This window comes from Sorex araneus, chromosome 6, assembly GCF_027595985.1.
Source record: "Sorex araneus isolate mSorAra2 chromosome 6, mSorAra2.pri, whole genome shotgun sequence".
NCBI classification, from domain to species: Eukaryota; Metazoa; Chordata; class Mammalia; order Eulipotyphla; family Soricidae; genus Sorex; species Sorex araneus.
In genome coordinates, this window is record NC_073307.1 from 119,981,163 (window position 1) to 119,996,736 (window position 15,574).

The following is a 15,574-nucleotide window of genomic DNA, read 5'->3' on the forward strand; positions in this document are numbered from 1 at the left end:
TGAATTCCCATTTGACCCAGCAATACCACTGCTGGGAATATATCCCAGAGAGGCAAAAAAGTATAATCGAAATGACATCTGCACATGTATGTTCATCGCAGCACTGTTTACAATAGCCAGAATCTGGAAAAAACCCGAATGCCCCAGAACGGATGACTGGTTGAGGAAACTTTGGTACATCTATACAATGGAATACTATGCAGCTGTTAGAAAAAAGGAGGTCAAGAATTTTGTAGTTAAGTGAATGGGCATGAAAAGTTTCATGCTGAGTGAAATGAGTCAGAAAGAGAGAGACAGACATAGAAAGATTGCACTCATCTATGGTATATAGAATAACAGAGTGGGAGACTAACACCCAAGAACTGTAGAAATAAGTACCAGGAGGTTGACTCCATGGCTTCGAGGCTGGCCTCATGTTCTGGGGAAAGGGCAACTCAGAGAAGCAATCACCAACTATATTGTAGTCGAAGGCCATGTGGGGGAAGGGAGCTGCGGGCTGAATGAGGGCTAGAGACTGAGCACAGCGGCCACTCAACACCTTTATTGCGGGCCGTAGAAGCTAAATAGAGAGAGAGAACAGAAGGGAATGCCCTGCCACAGTGGCAGGGTGGGGTGGGGGGGAGATGGGATTGGGGAGGGTGGGAGGGACGCTGGGTTTACAGGTGGTGGAGAATGGGCACTGGTGAAGGGATGGGTTCCCGAACTTTGTATGAGGGAAATATAAGCACAAAAGTGTATAAATCTGTAACTGTACCCTCACAGTGATTCTCTAATTAAAAATAAATAAATTAAAAAAAAAAAAGCTTCTTGCAGAGGAAAATACATGGAACATTTTATATTTAAATACCGGTGTATGACTCAAATGAATGGTTTGAGAAACAAAAAACAAAAAAACACAAAAATCAGGGCCAGGTACAAAGAATTGGGCCTCTTGTCTTGCATGTGGCTAACCCGGGTTTGATTCCAGATGGTTCCTATGTTGGCCAGGAGTGATCCCTGAATGCAGAGCTAAGACTAAGCCTTGAGCACCGGGCAGGTCAAGGTCCCCAAAACAAAAGCAAACAAACAAAAAAAGGAGAATAAAAACCTAAATACTCTTCTGCCCAGATTTCCCATTTTCTAGTAGCTAAGTGGTCACACCCAGGGACTGCTCCTGGTGCCGTGTAGTCCCACCAATGGCCAACATCCAGAGACTTAAAACCAAGCTCCTGGAAGACATCTTATAGCTTAGTTCTCCCTCTGGGAGAACCTGGCAAGCTACCAAAAGTTTCCTGCCCACATGGGAGAGCTTTGCAAACTCCCCATGGTGTATTCACATGCCAAAACCAGTAACAATGCTGGGTCTCATTCCCCTGACCCTGAAAGAGCCTCTAATGTGGCATCATTGGGAAGGATGAGTAAAGAGAGGCTGCTAAAATCTCAGAACTAGGATGAATAGAGACGTTACTGAGACCACTCAAGAAATTTGATGATCAACGGGATGATGATGATGAAATACTGATTTAGTAGACCTAAACAACTAGAACCCCCACAGTAAATACACACTCCACACACATACACACTCCACACTGTTTTTCCTCTCCAGAAAAAAAAAAAAAAAGCCTCAGGGAATTAGTTCAATTCTCTGAAAACACGGGACAAACTTTGAACAAATGTACATTTCTCTAAGAGAAATCATCAGATTCTTAGAAGGCTGTGGCTCAAAAATATGTTCAGAACCATAAAAAACAAAAACGAAAACAAAAACACACACACAGAGTCATGTTTTCAATGGCATCATGCCTGACTAGGTCAGTCTCCTCCACGGCCGTTCCTGAAAATAAAGCCCAGGATGCTCTACAGGAAGAGAGCATCTCTTAGGTTTCTAGGAGCCACCAGAGCGCAGAAAGCGGACTCCCTCCATACCTGGGGTTTCCCTCGTCATCCACAGTGCTGGTGCTAGGCGGAGCATCGTGGGACACAGCCAGAAGCAGCCAATCCAATCTTAAAGACTCTGGTTGTAGAAGAGACTCGAGGAAGGAAAGCCTAAGAGAACAGAGGGGAAAATTCACCATTTTGATTCTAAGAAAGGGACATAAAATGCAGAGATGTGAAGACAATGTTTATAAGGGCTCAGTATAGTGAATGAAACAAAAAAGCCTTGCAACTACAAGCTGTCCAGGCGTTGGACTAGAGTGGGCAGGGCACCTGCCTTGCATTCACCCCATCTGAGTTTGATCCCTGGCATCCCATATGGTCCCCCGAGCGTAGAGGAGTGATCCCCGAGCACAGAGCCAGGAATAACCCCTGAGCACCTCGGGGGGTTGTCCCAAAACAAAAACAAAAGTAAACACTATGTCTAGGTGTACTGCCAAAAATCTAATTGTCTTTTAAAGAGCTGAACCTCCAGATAATAAGGAGAACACCAGAGGGGAAAATGAGAAATAAAAAATATGACAAAGAGGGCTGGAGCGATAGCACAGCGGGTAGGGCGTTTGCCTTGCACGCGGCCGACCTGGGTTTGATTCCCAGCATCCCATATGGTCCCCCGAGCACCGCCAGGAATAATTCCTGAGTGCATAAGCCGGGAATAACCCCTGTGCAATGCCGGGTCTGACCCAAAATGCAAAAAAAAAAAAAAAAAGACAAAGGAAGAGTGCTGAGCAGGAGAGCCCCTGTCACACAGGTGTGAGTCCCAGCGTATCTCCGCAGGCTGAGAGGGATTCCATGGTATCTGCTGCTGCAGAACCTGGGCACTGCCAAGTATGTGAACCCCAGCACACCAGAGCCTTGAAAGTATATCCCTGTCCCCTCCCCCCATCCCTGTCATCACAAAAACAAGGAAAGGAAGGGGAAGGAGGGAAACAGCAAATGCGTATCAGAGAAGGATTGGCCACCTGGATCAATAACCAAAGGGCAGGGGAGCTGCCCACCCCAGCACAGCCACAGCAGCAAAGACTGGGGTGGGAAAGGGAGGGTGGGGACGGGCAGCTCTGGGAAGTGTGCCAGGTACTATGAATGAACTGTGTACGTTCGCCAACATCCTCCTATTTCACAGGAGGTCTCTCAATTCTACGACAGCGCATAGGAAAAAAATGGTTGGTTTATGTAAAAATTTTGTTCTTTTTCCCTTCTGGGCCATACCTGACAGAGCTCAGGGGACCATATGGGGTGCCAGGGATTGAAGCCAGGTTAGCCACATGCGAGGCAAGTGCCCTACCTGCTGTATTATCCATCAAGCCCCCCCAAAATGCGACTTAGGGAAAGAAGAAAGTCTGTGAAGATTCTCTCCTTCTTACCGCTGATCTTCAGGCCTTGATTTCACCAGACTGTCTAAATAGGCCAAAAACTGGGCAGGATGATGATGACAAAGCCGCATGATATCCGAGGGCAAAATGGATGGATAAAACTGAATTAAGGATCGAAGGGCAGATTCCCCAAACTTCTCATACAATCTGCATTTAGAACAAAACATGTTTTCAATTTCAGTGAGACAACATGGTCACATGATCTAAGTACAGACCAAAAATAGAATGAAATATACTAAGAAGCTGCCCAGGTAGGGTGCTTGCCTATACGTGGCGGATAGGATTTTATCCCTGGTATCCCATATTATTCCCCAAGTACTAGGTGTAATTCCTGAAGGCAAAGCCAGGAGTAACCCCTGAGAAACACATTATGGCCCAAAAAACAAAGCAAAAATAAATAAATAAAAATAAAAAAGAAGTTGCCAACATAAAATAATACTTAAAAGAATTTTAAAATGCAAGTGCTTTAAAACTTCAAGTGCAACAATTTAAGACAACTTACCGGGCAGCATAAGCAATCAACAAAGGACTATCAAAAGGTACCAAGTCCTCTAATAATTTTATTTGTGTTGGGAGGTCTCCTTCTTCTATCTTCAAATCTGTAGAACCGGAACGTGCCATTTCTGAAAAATAAAGCACATCCTGTTCCCGTAATCTCATGAACACATTTTTTGTTTGTTTTGGAGCCACACTCAGCGGTGCTCAGTACTTACTCCTGGACCTGCACTCAGGAATCAATACTGGTGGACTCAAGAAAACCATGTGTGGTGTCAAGGAATGAATGTGGGTTGGCAGTGTGAGCAAACGCTCTACCCACTGTACAACCTCTCCGGCCCCCACAAACATGTTTTTAATGAGGTATCTACTGTGTAGTAAGATTAAATGTTTATTAAGCATTATAAATAATGTTTATCATTTATAGTAGGAGAGACGAAAAGAGCAAAATACCAAATATAAAAACCAAATTGTGAGGCAAAACATACTGCATTTTATGACAAAGAAAAAGACATATGGGGGGCTGGAACGATAGCACAGAATGTAGGGCATCTGCCTTGTACAAGGCCGACCCAGGTTCAATTCCTAGCATCCCATATGGTCCCCTGAGCACCGCCAGGAGTTAATTCCTGAGTGCATAAACCAGGAGTAACCCCTGTGCATTGCCGTGTGTAACCCCCCCACAAAAAAGAAAAAAAAAAAAAAAGACATTAAGGTCACTTAAGTGACTTGAAAAAATGAGCACCAGGAAAATTTATATAAGTGACCATCAAAGCCAAATTCCTCAGCAGGGGCTAGAGCTATAGCACAGCGGATAAGGCGTTTGCCTTGTACACGGCCAACCCGGGTTCAATTCCCAGCATCCCATATGGTCCCCCGAGCACCACCAGGAGTAATTCCTGAGTGCAGAGTCAGAAGTAACCCCTGAGCATTGCCGTGTAACCAAAAAAGCTTAAAAAAAAAAAAAAATCCTCAGCATTTTTTTTTTTTAAATTCTAGAGCCATTGACCTAAACCCATCTTTGGGAACAAAATTAATTTGATTTAAATAAGCTAAAAATATGTGAACTATTATTGAAATGGTATCAGTTACAGCAAGTCTTTCTCCAAAGGAAGGTTAGTCTTCAAGGAATAACAAAGGTATTTAATTGGGTCATACCTGGTGATGCTCAGGGGCTACAGCTGGCTCTGTGGCTCAGGGGAGCGGATGGGGTGCTGGGGCACACACCTGGGTTGGTAGGGAGCAGAGGGAGCGCCCTGCCCACTATACTATCTCTCCAGTCCCACCAACTTATTTGAAGCGTGATAAATAAAGCGCTCATCTACGGCTGACAGTGCAGTGACAGTGCAGTGATGGTACAGTGGGTAGGGCGCTGGGCTTGTACGCGGCCAAGCCAGGTTCCATCTCAGGCATTGCATATGGTTCCCAAACACCACCAAGAGTGAGTCCGAAGTGCAAAAACAGGGGTAAATCCTAAGCACTGCTAGATGTGACCTGCCCCACTCCCACCTCTAAATAAAGTGATCATCTAGTGAAACTACTTGTGTTAAAATATAGTTACCTTTCAATCCATCAATAAAAGTGTCCCAAACACCAGGACTATTGGGGTAACTAAGCTTGATGCTCTCCTTTGCTCTTTTCAAGTCGAGGAGAAAGAAGTACTTCTTTAGGAACTGACAAGGCAGAAGTTCAGGAAAGCACTGTGGCAAAGTGGCATCCATGTGCCCAGTTGGGCTTGTGATCTCAGACTTCAGTACGTTCAATTCCAAGCACAATGTGGCCAATTCAGCCAGTTCCTTCTGAAAACTGTTCTCTATGACGCATGGAGAACATATTTGAAAAAGGTCAGCCACGGGCTCACTCACACTATCGTCAGATTCACTTGTGGTTTCATTAACAGCATCTTCATTGCCTCCAGGGTCCCTCTCGCCTTTTTCAGATTCACCCGAGGTTTGCACAACAGTGTCTTCAACGCCTGAAGAGTCCCTTTCTTCATCTACAATTCCATGTTTTGACTCATCAAGCAATTTCACATCCTGTTTCAGCTTTACCGATGAGTTGCCAGTATCTGAAATGCCTGAGGAGTCCTTCAGAGCAAATGCTTTTTCTAACTCAGAAAGCCATTTCTGCAACACGATTCTCCGAGAGAGAGGTTCAAATAAAACAAATGGGTCCTGTAGCTTGGTCCTACATAAGAGATAAGCACAAAATTTATGTTTTATGAAGTTGAAGTGATAGTACAAGGAGTTTGCCTTGCACGCAGCTAAACTGGGTTCAATCCCTGGCACTCCATATGGTTCCCTGAACTCACCAGGAGTGATTCCTAAGTTCAGAGTAAGGAATAAGCCCTGAAAATCACTGGGTATAGTCCAAAAACCAAATAAATATTCATTTTATATGTTAAAAAAATAAAACACTAACAAATTATTTCACGCTAAATGAATCTAAGGAACACTTATCTAGAATAAATGTCACTGCTCCCCTTTCTCTTCTACCCACCCTCCCTCTTTTAGGAGGTCCCAAGATCAAACCCAGGGATACCCTCTAGCACTGATCTATACCCCAGTCTCTAATTCTTTTAATAACAATTATCTCAGCAATACAGAAAAAGATAACTTTTTGAAGAGAATTTTTTTGGGGGTCACTCTTGGCTCTGCACTCAGGAATTATATACTGATGGTGCTTAGAAGACATATGGTATGCCGGAGATTGAACCCAGGTCAGGCACATCCAAGGTAAGTGTCCTATTTGCTATACTATCTCTCCAGCTCCATTAAAAAAAAAATCAGTAATAAAAATTTCCAAATAAAACTATCCAAGCCTTGGTATCTCAGGACCACTACTACTGATTTCAAAGTCATCCCCAATATCCACAAATCCTTCTCATTCAGAAATACTCACATTGCTTCTGCTGTTGCTCTTTTAAGTTCTTGGAATTTGTCTTCTAACGGTTGACTGGTTGCTTCTTTTTTCCCCCTAGAAAAATGTGGAGAGAACCAGTCCTTTGTTAATAATTCCAAGTCCTTACTAAGTCCGAGTTAGTAATTACTTAATTTAAATTAAGTAATATTATACTTAATTTAGATACGAAAAACAGAGGAGTTAAAAATCAAGGGCTGGGACTACAGTGCTCGTCCATCAGGTAGGGTGACTGTCTTGCTTTCTGCCAACATGTTCCCAGCACCCCGTATAGTCCCTGAAGTCCTGCCCAGGAGTAACCCAAAAACAAACAAAATAAATGGCAAACAAACAAACAAACAAACAGAAACCCTCCCCAAACTGTCAAGGTCTAGAAAAAAACACCTGCAAATAACTAGAATATAGGACAATAAAAGGAACACAGAAAAAGTAGTATGAACATTGTGCTATGAAAGCATAGACAAAGTAGTATCATAACAATACAATCAAGGGAAGCTTTCCCAAGGCAGTTTTATTGGTGTTAGGAAAAATGGGGGTAAGTCACTAAAGGAGAAGAAAGGATGTGAAGTAAAAGAGAAGGTGGCCAGTTCTCTGGTAGGATGAAAATTTATAGTGCTAATAAGAATATGGTTGAGGTGGGCTAAGGTCAAACTGAAGCTTTTCTCTTTTTCCTCCAGTTTTTGGGCCATGCCCAGCAGTGTTCAGAGATCACTACCGGAGGGGGTTGGGGAGGATGTGGTGCTGGGGACTGAACCAGGCTTGGTTGTGGGCAAAGCAAGTGCCCTATTCCCTGAAAACTTGCTTGCTTTGTTTGCTTCCTTCGTTTTTGGTTTTGAACCCACACCTGGTGATGCTCGGGGGTTACTTCTAGCTCTGCACTCAGGAATCACCCTGGAGGTACCTGGATGCCATATGGGGTACAGGGGCTTGAACCTGGGTTGATAGTCTGCAAGGCAAGCACCTTACCTGCAGCACTACCTCTCTGGCCCCTGAAAGTCACTTTGAATGCTATAGAAATATCTTTATTCCCCACCTCCTCCATAAAAACAATGGATTTGTGAGACACAGTACAGAGGTTAGCATGCTTGCCTTGCACACAAATAACCCCAGTTCAAATCCCTGACATAACATATGGTCCCCCAAACTGCTAGGAGTAACCCCTGAGTACTGAGCTGGAAGTAGCCCCTGAGCACAAATGGTAAAACCTCTAAGCACTGTAGCACTGTCATCCCGTTGTTCATCGATTTGCTCAAGCGGGCACCAGTAACATCTCCATTGGGAGACTTGTTGCTACTGTTTTTGGCATATCAAATACGCCATAGGTAGCTTGCCAGGCTCTGCCGTGCAGGTGGGATATTCTTGGTAGCTTGCTGGGCTCTCCGAGTGGGATGAAAGAATCGAACCTGGGTCGGCCACGTGCAAGGCAAATGCCCTACCTGCTGTGCTATCACTCCAGCCCAAAATCTCTACATGAAATAAAACATAGATTCATTAATTTTGGAGGAAAATTCTATTTCACCCGACTATCCAGTTACACTGGGTCTCTGGTTCTCTTAATTCTTGGGTGAGACCTACAATTACTTGCCTCTAATGCTCAGATCCCCTGGATAAGGGGATAAGACAGAGCCCAAACAGAGAAGATAATTTGTCTACGCCAAATCCGGGGCTCTGCTATAATTTTACTAAATTAAGAATAAGCTGCCAGCATATCACAGGACTATCCACGAAAAGATTCTCGTTGCAGAGGCCACAGAACATTAGTGATTTATCCAAGTCACGTGACAGAATAGAGTCAAAGTCGAGACCCTGGTCATCCTATCATTCACCCACTGCTTCTTTAAGGTCTCGAGCAACACTGAACATATCTGGAAGGGAGGCAGGTTGTGTGGGGGCAGCGGGGAATGGGAGAGGTAACACGACTGATGTGTTATGAATTGATGTCATTTTCCAACACTTAATTAGGGAGATTCACTTTTCTTTTATAAGCTACGTGATGTACAATCCAAACAGTTACAGATGCACCTTCTCAGGTGTCAGTTACAGATGACAGGGCATAGTCAGCAGTATTCTGCAAACCGACAGCTGCAGGGCCTTCAAGTCACACAGATTTACATGCAATGGCTTACTCAGTAACTTCTGTTCTTCGATCGGTGGCTGCACTCACAGCCTCTTCACATGACTGCTCATCACCCCTAGATTCTGCTCGTGCTTTCAGATCAGGGCTTGCGTGAAGGGTGCCAATCTTCTCGGTAGTCTTACGCACAAAGCTAGAAACACTGGAAGTCAAATATCAAAAATTAATGAAAAAATCAGAATAAAATCATGAATAATAATAATAAAAAAAGCTGAGTATTCTGTGTTGCTTGGTTCTAGGAAGACAACTTAATAAAAAGAAAGACTTCTTATAGCAACTTCCCTGATCAATATGTTTCACATAAGGCCCATGAAAAATTAACAATATAGTAAGGATTCAGCTCATCTACTGAACTTGACTCAGTGCTAAAGAAAAGGTCTTCAAACCAAAGAAAGAGAGAAAAAGGTCTTCAAAGGAGAGCAGGTAATTACCAGCTCCAAACTGGTCAGAGAAGTAACAAAGAATTTCTTCATAAAACTCAGCTTCTCACTAGTCACAACAGTCTTAACAACAAAAAATCTGTATCCAGTAAAACTCATGATATAAATAGTTACTCAAAGTCTCTCTTAAATTCAAATGCCAAAATGCCAATCCTGTTGTCATGGAATAGCTAGAAACAGTTCTAAAGACTAATCCTGAATCCAAACTGAGAGTCAAGAAGTGACTAATAATATATGAAAACTGCTCCTATTAGTGAGAGGACAAAGCGTTTACTGCTATTGTTTTTGTGCCACATCTAGCAAAGCTGAGGGGTTGCTCCTGGCTCTGCACTCAAGGATCACTTCTGACGGGGCTGAGGGAAGGGCCATGTAGGGTGCTAGGGATCAAACCTGGGTCAAGTGCCCAACCTGAGTCAGATGCAGTGTAACTGCTCTGTGCCCAAAAGCTGCCTTAAAAAAAAAAAAAAAAGTTCAGGTCACACCCAGCGATGCTCAGGGGTTACTCCTGGCTCTTCACTGAGGAATTACTCCTGGCAGTGCTTGGGGGACCATGGGATACCAGTGATCAAAGACAGGCTGAGCACGTGCAAGGCAAGTGCCTTTGCTGCTATACTTTCGATCTAGCCTCTGAAGCTGACTTTTAAAACTTTGCTGTGATGTGAGGAAACGAGATAGGGAAGGAGGCACTTCTGTATTATTAACTCAAGGATCTAGCAACTCAGAGAAAGACAGAAGCTAATCTTTCAATATGGAAATCCTCCAAGATGGAAAAGGAGAAGTTAGCCACTTCATACTACAGACTGAATGAGAAATAATCTAAAGACTTCCTTTTTCCGATTTAAAATATCTTTTCTTTCCCAGCACAAAAACTAGAAATAAGATTAAAATGATAAGACCAATTTTACCTTTCCTTGACAGCCTGAAGGGACACAAGAGGAGATGGAGAACGAAATGATAATGGGATGCCGAAGGGGAGGACAGTCTCACTCTTATCTGTCTCACACGTCACTGGAGCATGAGAAACACTGTCTGATGAATGGAACCAGGGGGAAAAGAAACAAAAATCTAATCACGGGGGAGTTTTATTTTAAATTCTTAAAGAAATTCTGAAATGAACAAACCGAAGAAAAGGAAGGATTCAATATAAAAAAATCACAACTGAACCAGATACAAATGAGCAGAACACAAGTTCACAAAGATGCATGGGATGGTCCACAAGTAAGACACTAAGGCAAGTACCTTCATTTTCCTACTAACCCTGAATCCCCAAAAGTCAAAAAAGGAAGTTTAGAGTCTCTATTAATCTCTTCTCAATATTCAGTCACAGGAATACGCGAACATCACAAAGTGAAGGCAATGGCCCCCAAAACTGTAGTAATTTTTCATTCCTGATGGAAAATAACTTGGTTAGTCAGAATAAACTCTTCAGGTTAATGACCTTCTTTCTTATTAACCTTTTCATCATTCTGATGCATGATCAAAGTTAGGTCATTTACCAATGTTAGTCTAGATGTGAGAGGAAAAGCAAACAAATCAATGAAATACAAACCTATTAAGTCTACCTCTCAGACAAAATTTTATGCACAAGATAATCATCATGGCAAACACAATAACTGCTTCTCATCAGCAATCAGCATGAGTTACATTCATCACCTTCATTTTTGTGTGGGTTGTGACTGTGCTCGGTGTAATCCTCTTCTTGATGTGACATGCATTCTTTTAGCCTCTCATCTTCTGAGAGGGTTTGGCTATGAATCGAACAGGAGTCTTCATCGGACTGACTGCCTCTTCTACTAATGACACGATAAATTCCAGAGTCCAAAATGCTGAAACTTTCCTAAAAGTAAGAATAATTTCAGGGGCTGGAGCGATAGCACAGTGGGTAGGGCGTTTGCCTTGCACGCAGCCGACCCGAGTTCGATTCCCAGCATCCCATATGGTCCCCCGAGCACCACCAGGAGTAATTCCTGAGTGCAGAGCCAAGAGTAACCCCTGCGCATCACCGGGTATGACCCAAAAAGCAGAATAGATAAATAAATAATAATTTCAAAACTCAAAGTAAGATTTTCCTTCTAATACAATATGGCTTTTTAAAGAGAAATACCAACTCTGAAAGTAGCAATTCACTAACAATCACTGGGGCTGTTGGGATAGTGGTGGTGGTAGTGTACCTCAATGGCAGAGCACACGCCTTACACGTACGAAGTTCTAGGGGTTGACACCTAGCAGCTCCCACACAACAAAAAAACTAAAAAATATTCTGGTTTTTGGAGGAGGCTATTGGTCCATACCTGGCAATGCTCAAAGAACAAAACCACATTCAAGGCAAATACTATGCAGTCAGCTGAACTATCTCTCTGGCCCAAGAATAACAATAATTACGCAAGTACGGGGGCAAGAGACGGTTCTAATGGCCATGCTGGCATACAAGGTGCAGGCCTGTCTGCAGGAGCCCAGGGCTCCTTCTTGGGGCCATAGGATCCAGTAGCACAGGAGTATTTAGTTTCTCAAAACAAGAAAAAAAATGTGGCTTGTTAGACCAAACTGCTGAGCAAAGGCATCCTGCAGCTGTGTCCCCCTCATGTGCTAAGAGTTTTGTGCTACACTGGTGGAGGGATGGGTATTTGATCATTGTGAGATTGTAACCCAAACATGAAAGCTTGTAACTATCTCATGGTGATTCAATAAAATTTTTAAAAATTAAATAAAGTTTTGTGCTATAATATTTTTCTAGATAATCTCTAGATATTTCATAAAGCCTGGCTATGAGAATGGGGGGAAAAATAAGACAGTTCTGAGCTAAAGAAACTCAAATTGGCATGACACATCCAAATTCACTATTCGGTGTACCTAACTTGTACATAAAGGAAATAAAATAAAACGTAAATCTAAGACGCATCTAAATGGAGGCTCCATTGGGCTGAACAAAGTTCAAAGAACCATCTTGAAACCCTCCCCTGAAACACACTGTTAAGAAAAATAAAGTTAGTTTTGGTATCTTTATCTATAGCAGATAAATATTACTATATAATAAAACTATTTAAAAACGAGAATACCTACATGTGATGAAATTGAGCTTCTTCTACTGCTGCAAGCTGAATCTAAAGGTTCAAATTTTAACATCAAATCTTCTAGTTGAGAAATCAGATCCCTACAGGTTGTGAGGTCCAGCTGAGATTTCAAATGTTCCAATTTATCTACAGTCAAAGATTTTCTTCCCTAATATAAAAGGGCAAATAGAAAGTCAATGGAGCAGTTTATGGTTTGTAACAATCTATATCCAAAAGACCAATGTACTGAAAGAGAATCAGTACAAAACAGGAAACCTCAAAGGTGCTCTAAGAGAATCAAGGGACTCGAGTGATAGAACAGGGTGATGAGACACATGCCATGCATGCAGTCAATGTCAGATAGATCCCCAGTACCGCATGGTTGCCCCAACATTGCCAGGTACAACCCCAGAGGCCCCCAGGTACCAAAGAATGGCCTGGGGAATCAGACCACTTCGGGATCTGAGAGCATATTCTTCCTGGAATTAAAATGCTGGCCTAGTTAGTCAAGCAGGAACCCCCAGGGCATCCTAAGTGCTTTTCAGAAGACCCCCCCCCCCCCCCGCCACACACACACACACACACACACACACACACACACACTAAATAAAACAGAGTCTTAACAAGCTAGGCTGGGGGATGGCTCAGCAGCTTAAGCTTGCCCTGGAAATTTAAAGTCATGAGTTTGTGTCCCTGGTGCTGTCCACAGACTTGAGTGCAATCTTCAAAATTTTGCTATTTGTTTTCTGTCACACCTGGTGATGTTTCTGTTTTGTTTTGCTTTGTTTTTGGATCATACCCGTGATTCTCAGGGGTTACTCTTCACTCTGCACTCAGTAATGACTCCAGGTGGTGCTGGAGGGACCATATGAGATTCTGATGGAAAATATACCTTTTGTCCTATCTCTACTCACTCCTTGATGTATGTATCATGCTTTCTTATGTCTTGTTTTGGGGCCACATTGGGTACTGCTCAGGGCTCACTCCTGGATCAGCCACACGTAAGACGAGTGTACCTCACCTGCTGTACTATCTCTGACACTGTGTCACACTTTTTCGGGGGATTCACTGTTACTTTAAGTGTAGATCATATACAGGAAAGATTAATAAAGACAAAAATTTTAGAAAATAACCCTCAAGCTAGGCTTGTTTCAAAAATGCAAGTGAATACTAAGCTCTCTGACTCACCCTGCTGGCAATGAGAGAATTCTGGAAAAGACAGCAAGTGCGAGCAGCCAGGTTCCACAGGCCTCGCCTCAGCAGACGCTCCACACAGCGCTCCACGGACAGCAGTGAAAGATGCGAGACTTTCCCATTTAAGTGCAAACAGATCAGTTCATTCTTGCAGACAGCCACATCCTGAATATCTATAAAAACCAAAGGGGCAAACATAGAGGTTGTTAACCAAATAGTCCTCTCCCATTTTTGCAAGGACTGAAGTTGAATCTAATGCACTTTTCACAGGGCTTATCTTGAATGTCACCTGTTTTATAATCCTTGCTCCCTTCTTCCCCTCCCTTTCTTTCTCATCTCTGTGCAAGGCAAGCACCTTACCTGCTATACTATCTCTGTGACTCTATTCTTGCATTGCAGTGAAGTCACATATTAGATCTAAATCTAAAAACATCAAGGATGAAAAATATAGAGAAATAATCTCTTCATTCTGAAGTTGCCTATTTAAAATGCTACTTTCTGTAAAAGGGGCTTGGACTTACAAAAGAGCATTCTGGGAGACTGGAGAGAGAATCCAGTGGGTAAGGCTCTCGTCCTGCATATGGCTGGCGGGGTTCAACCCCCAGCACCCCATATGGTTTCCCGGAGCACTGCCAGGAGTGATTCCTGAGTGCAGAGCCAGGAGCGATCTCAGACCACTGGGTATGGCACTAAAACTAGAAAAATAAATCACTGTCACTATATCACTGTCATCCCACTGGCTCATCGATTTGCTCAAGTGGGCACCAGTAACATCTCCATTGGGAGACTTGTTACTGTTCTTGGCATATAGAATACACCACGGGTAGCTTGCCAGGCTCTCCGAGAAGGGCGGAGGAATCGAACACGGGTCGGCCGAGTGAAAGGCGAACACCCCACCGCTGTGCTATCGCTCCAGCCCCCAGAAAAATAAACAAATAAATAAATAAAATATTCTACAATACAGACCAAACCATAGCATTTCTGAGAGTCTCAATTTGAGGTTAGTGAAGGATTTTAACACAACATGTAAGTCACAAATATTTTACGAGAAGATATTTGTATTGGCAGAACATCAAGAAAGGGGGATTAAGAAGCTAGTTTTCATGGAATTAACACAATAAATTAGTGTTGATCAGATTGGTTAAGTAATGGTTCCTTTATTTTTTTTTAAGTTTTTTTTTAACTGAATCATCATGATACAAAGTTTTCAAGATTGAGTTTCAGTCATACAATGATCGAACACCCATCTCTTCCTTTATCATTTTTTTATATTTAAAAAATAGAAAGTGAAAAAGGACCCCAAAAGTCAAAACACTCTATGAGAAGCAATGCTAAAGATGCTGGATTTGCTCCATATTTGGTTTAAAATGAAAGAATAGAAATTTAATTTCTCTACCTTAGTCACATACAAGGACTTTTGGACCTCAAACTATTACAACACCAAACTCCTAATAGAGATAATAATTCAGGGTAATATGTAGAAGGAACTAATCTAATTCTTAGCAGAGGTTAGAAATATTTATGAATGAATGAAAATTTCATTTCATTTAAAATTACACATGAAAAATTAAACTGAACACAAACTGACAAATGTATTTACGAGAAATACCTGACAGTGGGAAAAAATTATGTTAATTTAATCTTTGAAAGAAATGTTGCCTCATTCTATTTTTCTGCTTCTTACACTATAAGAGACTCTTCCAACAATAATTAAATCCTCCACAAGCATGAGATTAAAAATTATGCAAGAAAAAAAAATTATGCAAGGAAGTAAAATATAATTACCTTTGACTTCACTCCAAAGAAGAACTTGAACATTCTGAGGAATAAAAATATAAATTCCCCTTTCTGTCCAAGTTAGCAAACAATGCTCGCTGCAAATGAAAATAAATCAGAATGATTCTAGTTTGATGAAATAGCTAAATTTATTATATAGAGATTCCCTAAATTCAGACCTTCACAGTAGCTATTAAAAACCACACTGTATGGGGTTGGAGTGGATAGTACAGCGGGTAGGGCATTTGTCTTGCACGTGGCCGACCAAGGTTTGATTCC

General features: G+C 42.2%; 1 protein-coding gene across 5 annotated transcripts in view; it reads right to left on the bottom strand.

Annotated features, from left to right (window-relative positions):
- HPS5 (HPS5 biogenesis of lysosomal organelles complex 2 subunit 2) overlaps window positions 1–15,574 on the bottom strand; it is a 47,633-nt gene that overhangs the window by 11,653 nt on the left and 20,406 nt on the right. For all 5 annotated transcript variants that reach the window (XM_055141404.1, XM_055141405.1, XM_055141403.1 and 2 more), the window contains 11 exons: window positions 15,305–15,393; window positions 13,514–13,692; window positions 12,336–12,494; window positions 10,929–11,112; window positions 10,181–10,304; window positions 8,828–8,977; window positions 6,684–6,758; window positions 5,344–5,969; window positions 3,790–3,910; window positions 3,279–3,434; window positions 1,906–2,025 (listed from right to left, as the gene is read on the bottom strand). In XM_055141404.1, coding sequence (XP_054997379.1) covers window positions 1,906–2,025; window positions 3,279–3,434; window positions 3,790–3,910; window positions 5,344–5,969; window positions 6,684–6,758; window positions 8,828–8,977; window positions 10,181–10,304; window positions 10,929–11,112; window positions 12,336–12,494; window positions 13,514–13,692; window positions 15,305–15,393 — 1,983 coding nt within the window. The remainder of the gene's footprint in view (window positions 1–1,905; window positions 2,026–3,278; window positions 3,435–3,789; window positions 3,911–5,343; window positions 5,970–6,683; window positions 6,759–8,827; window positions 8,978–10,180; window positions 10,305–10,928; window positions 11,113–12,335; window positions 12,495–13,513; window positions 13,693–15,304; window positions 15,394–15,574) is intronic.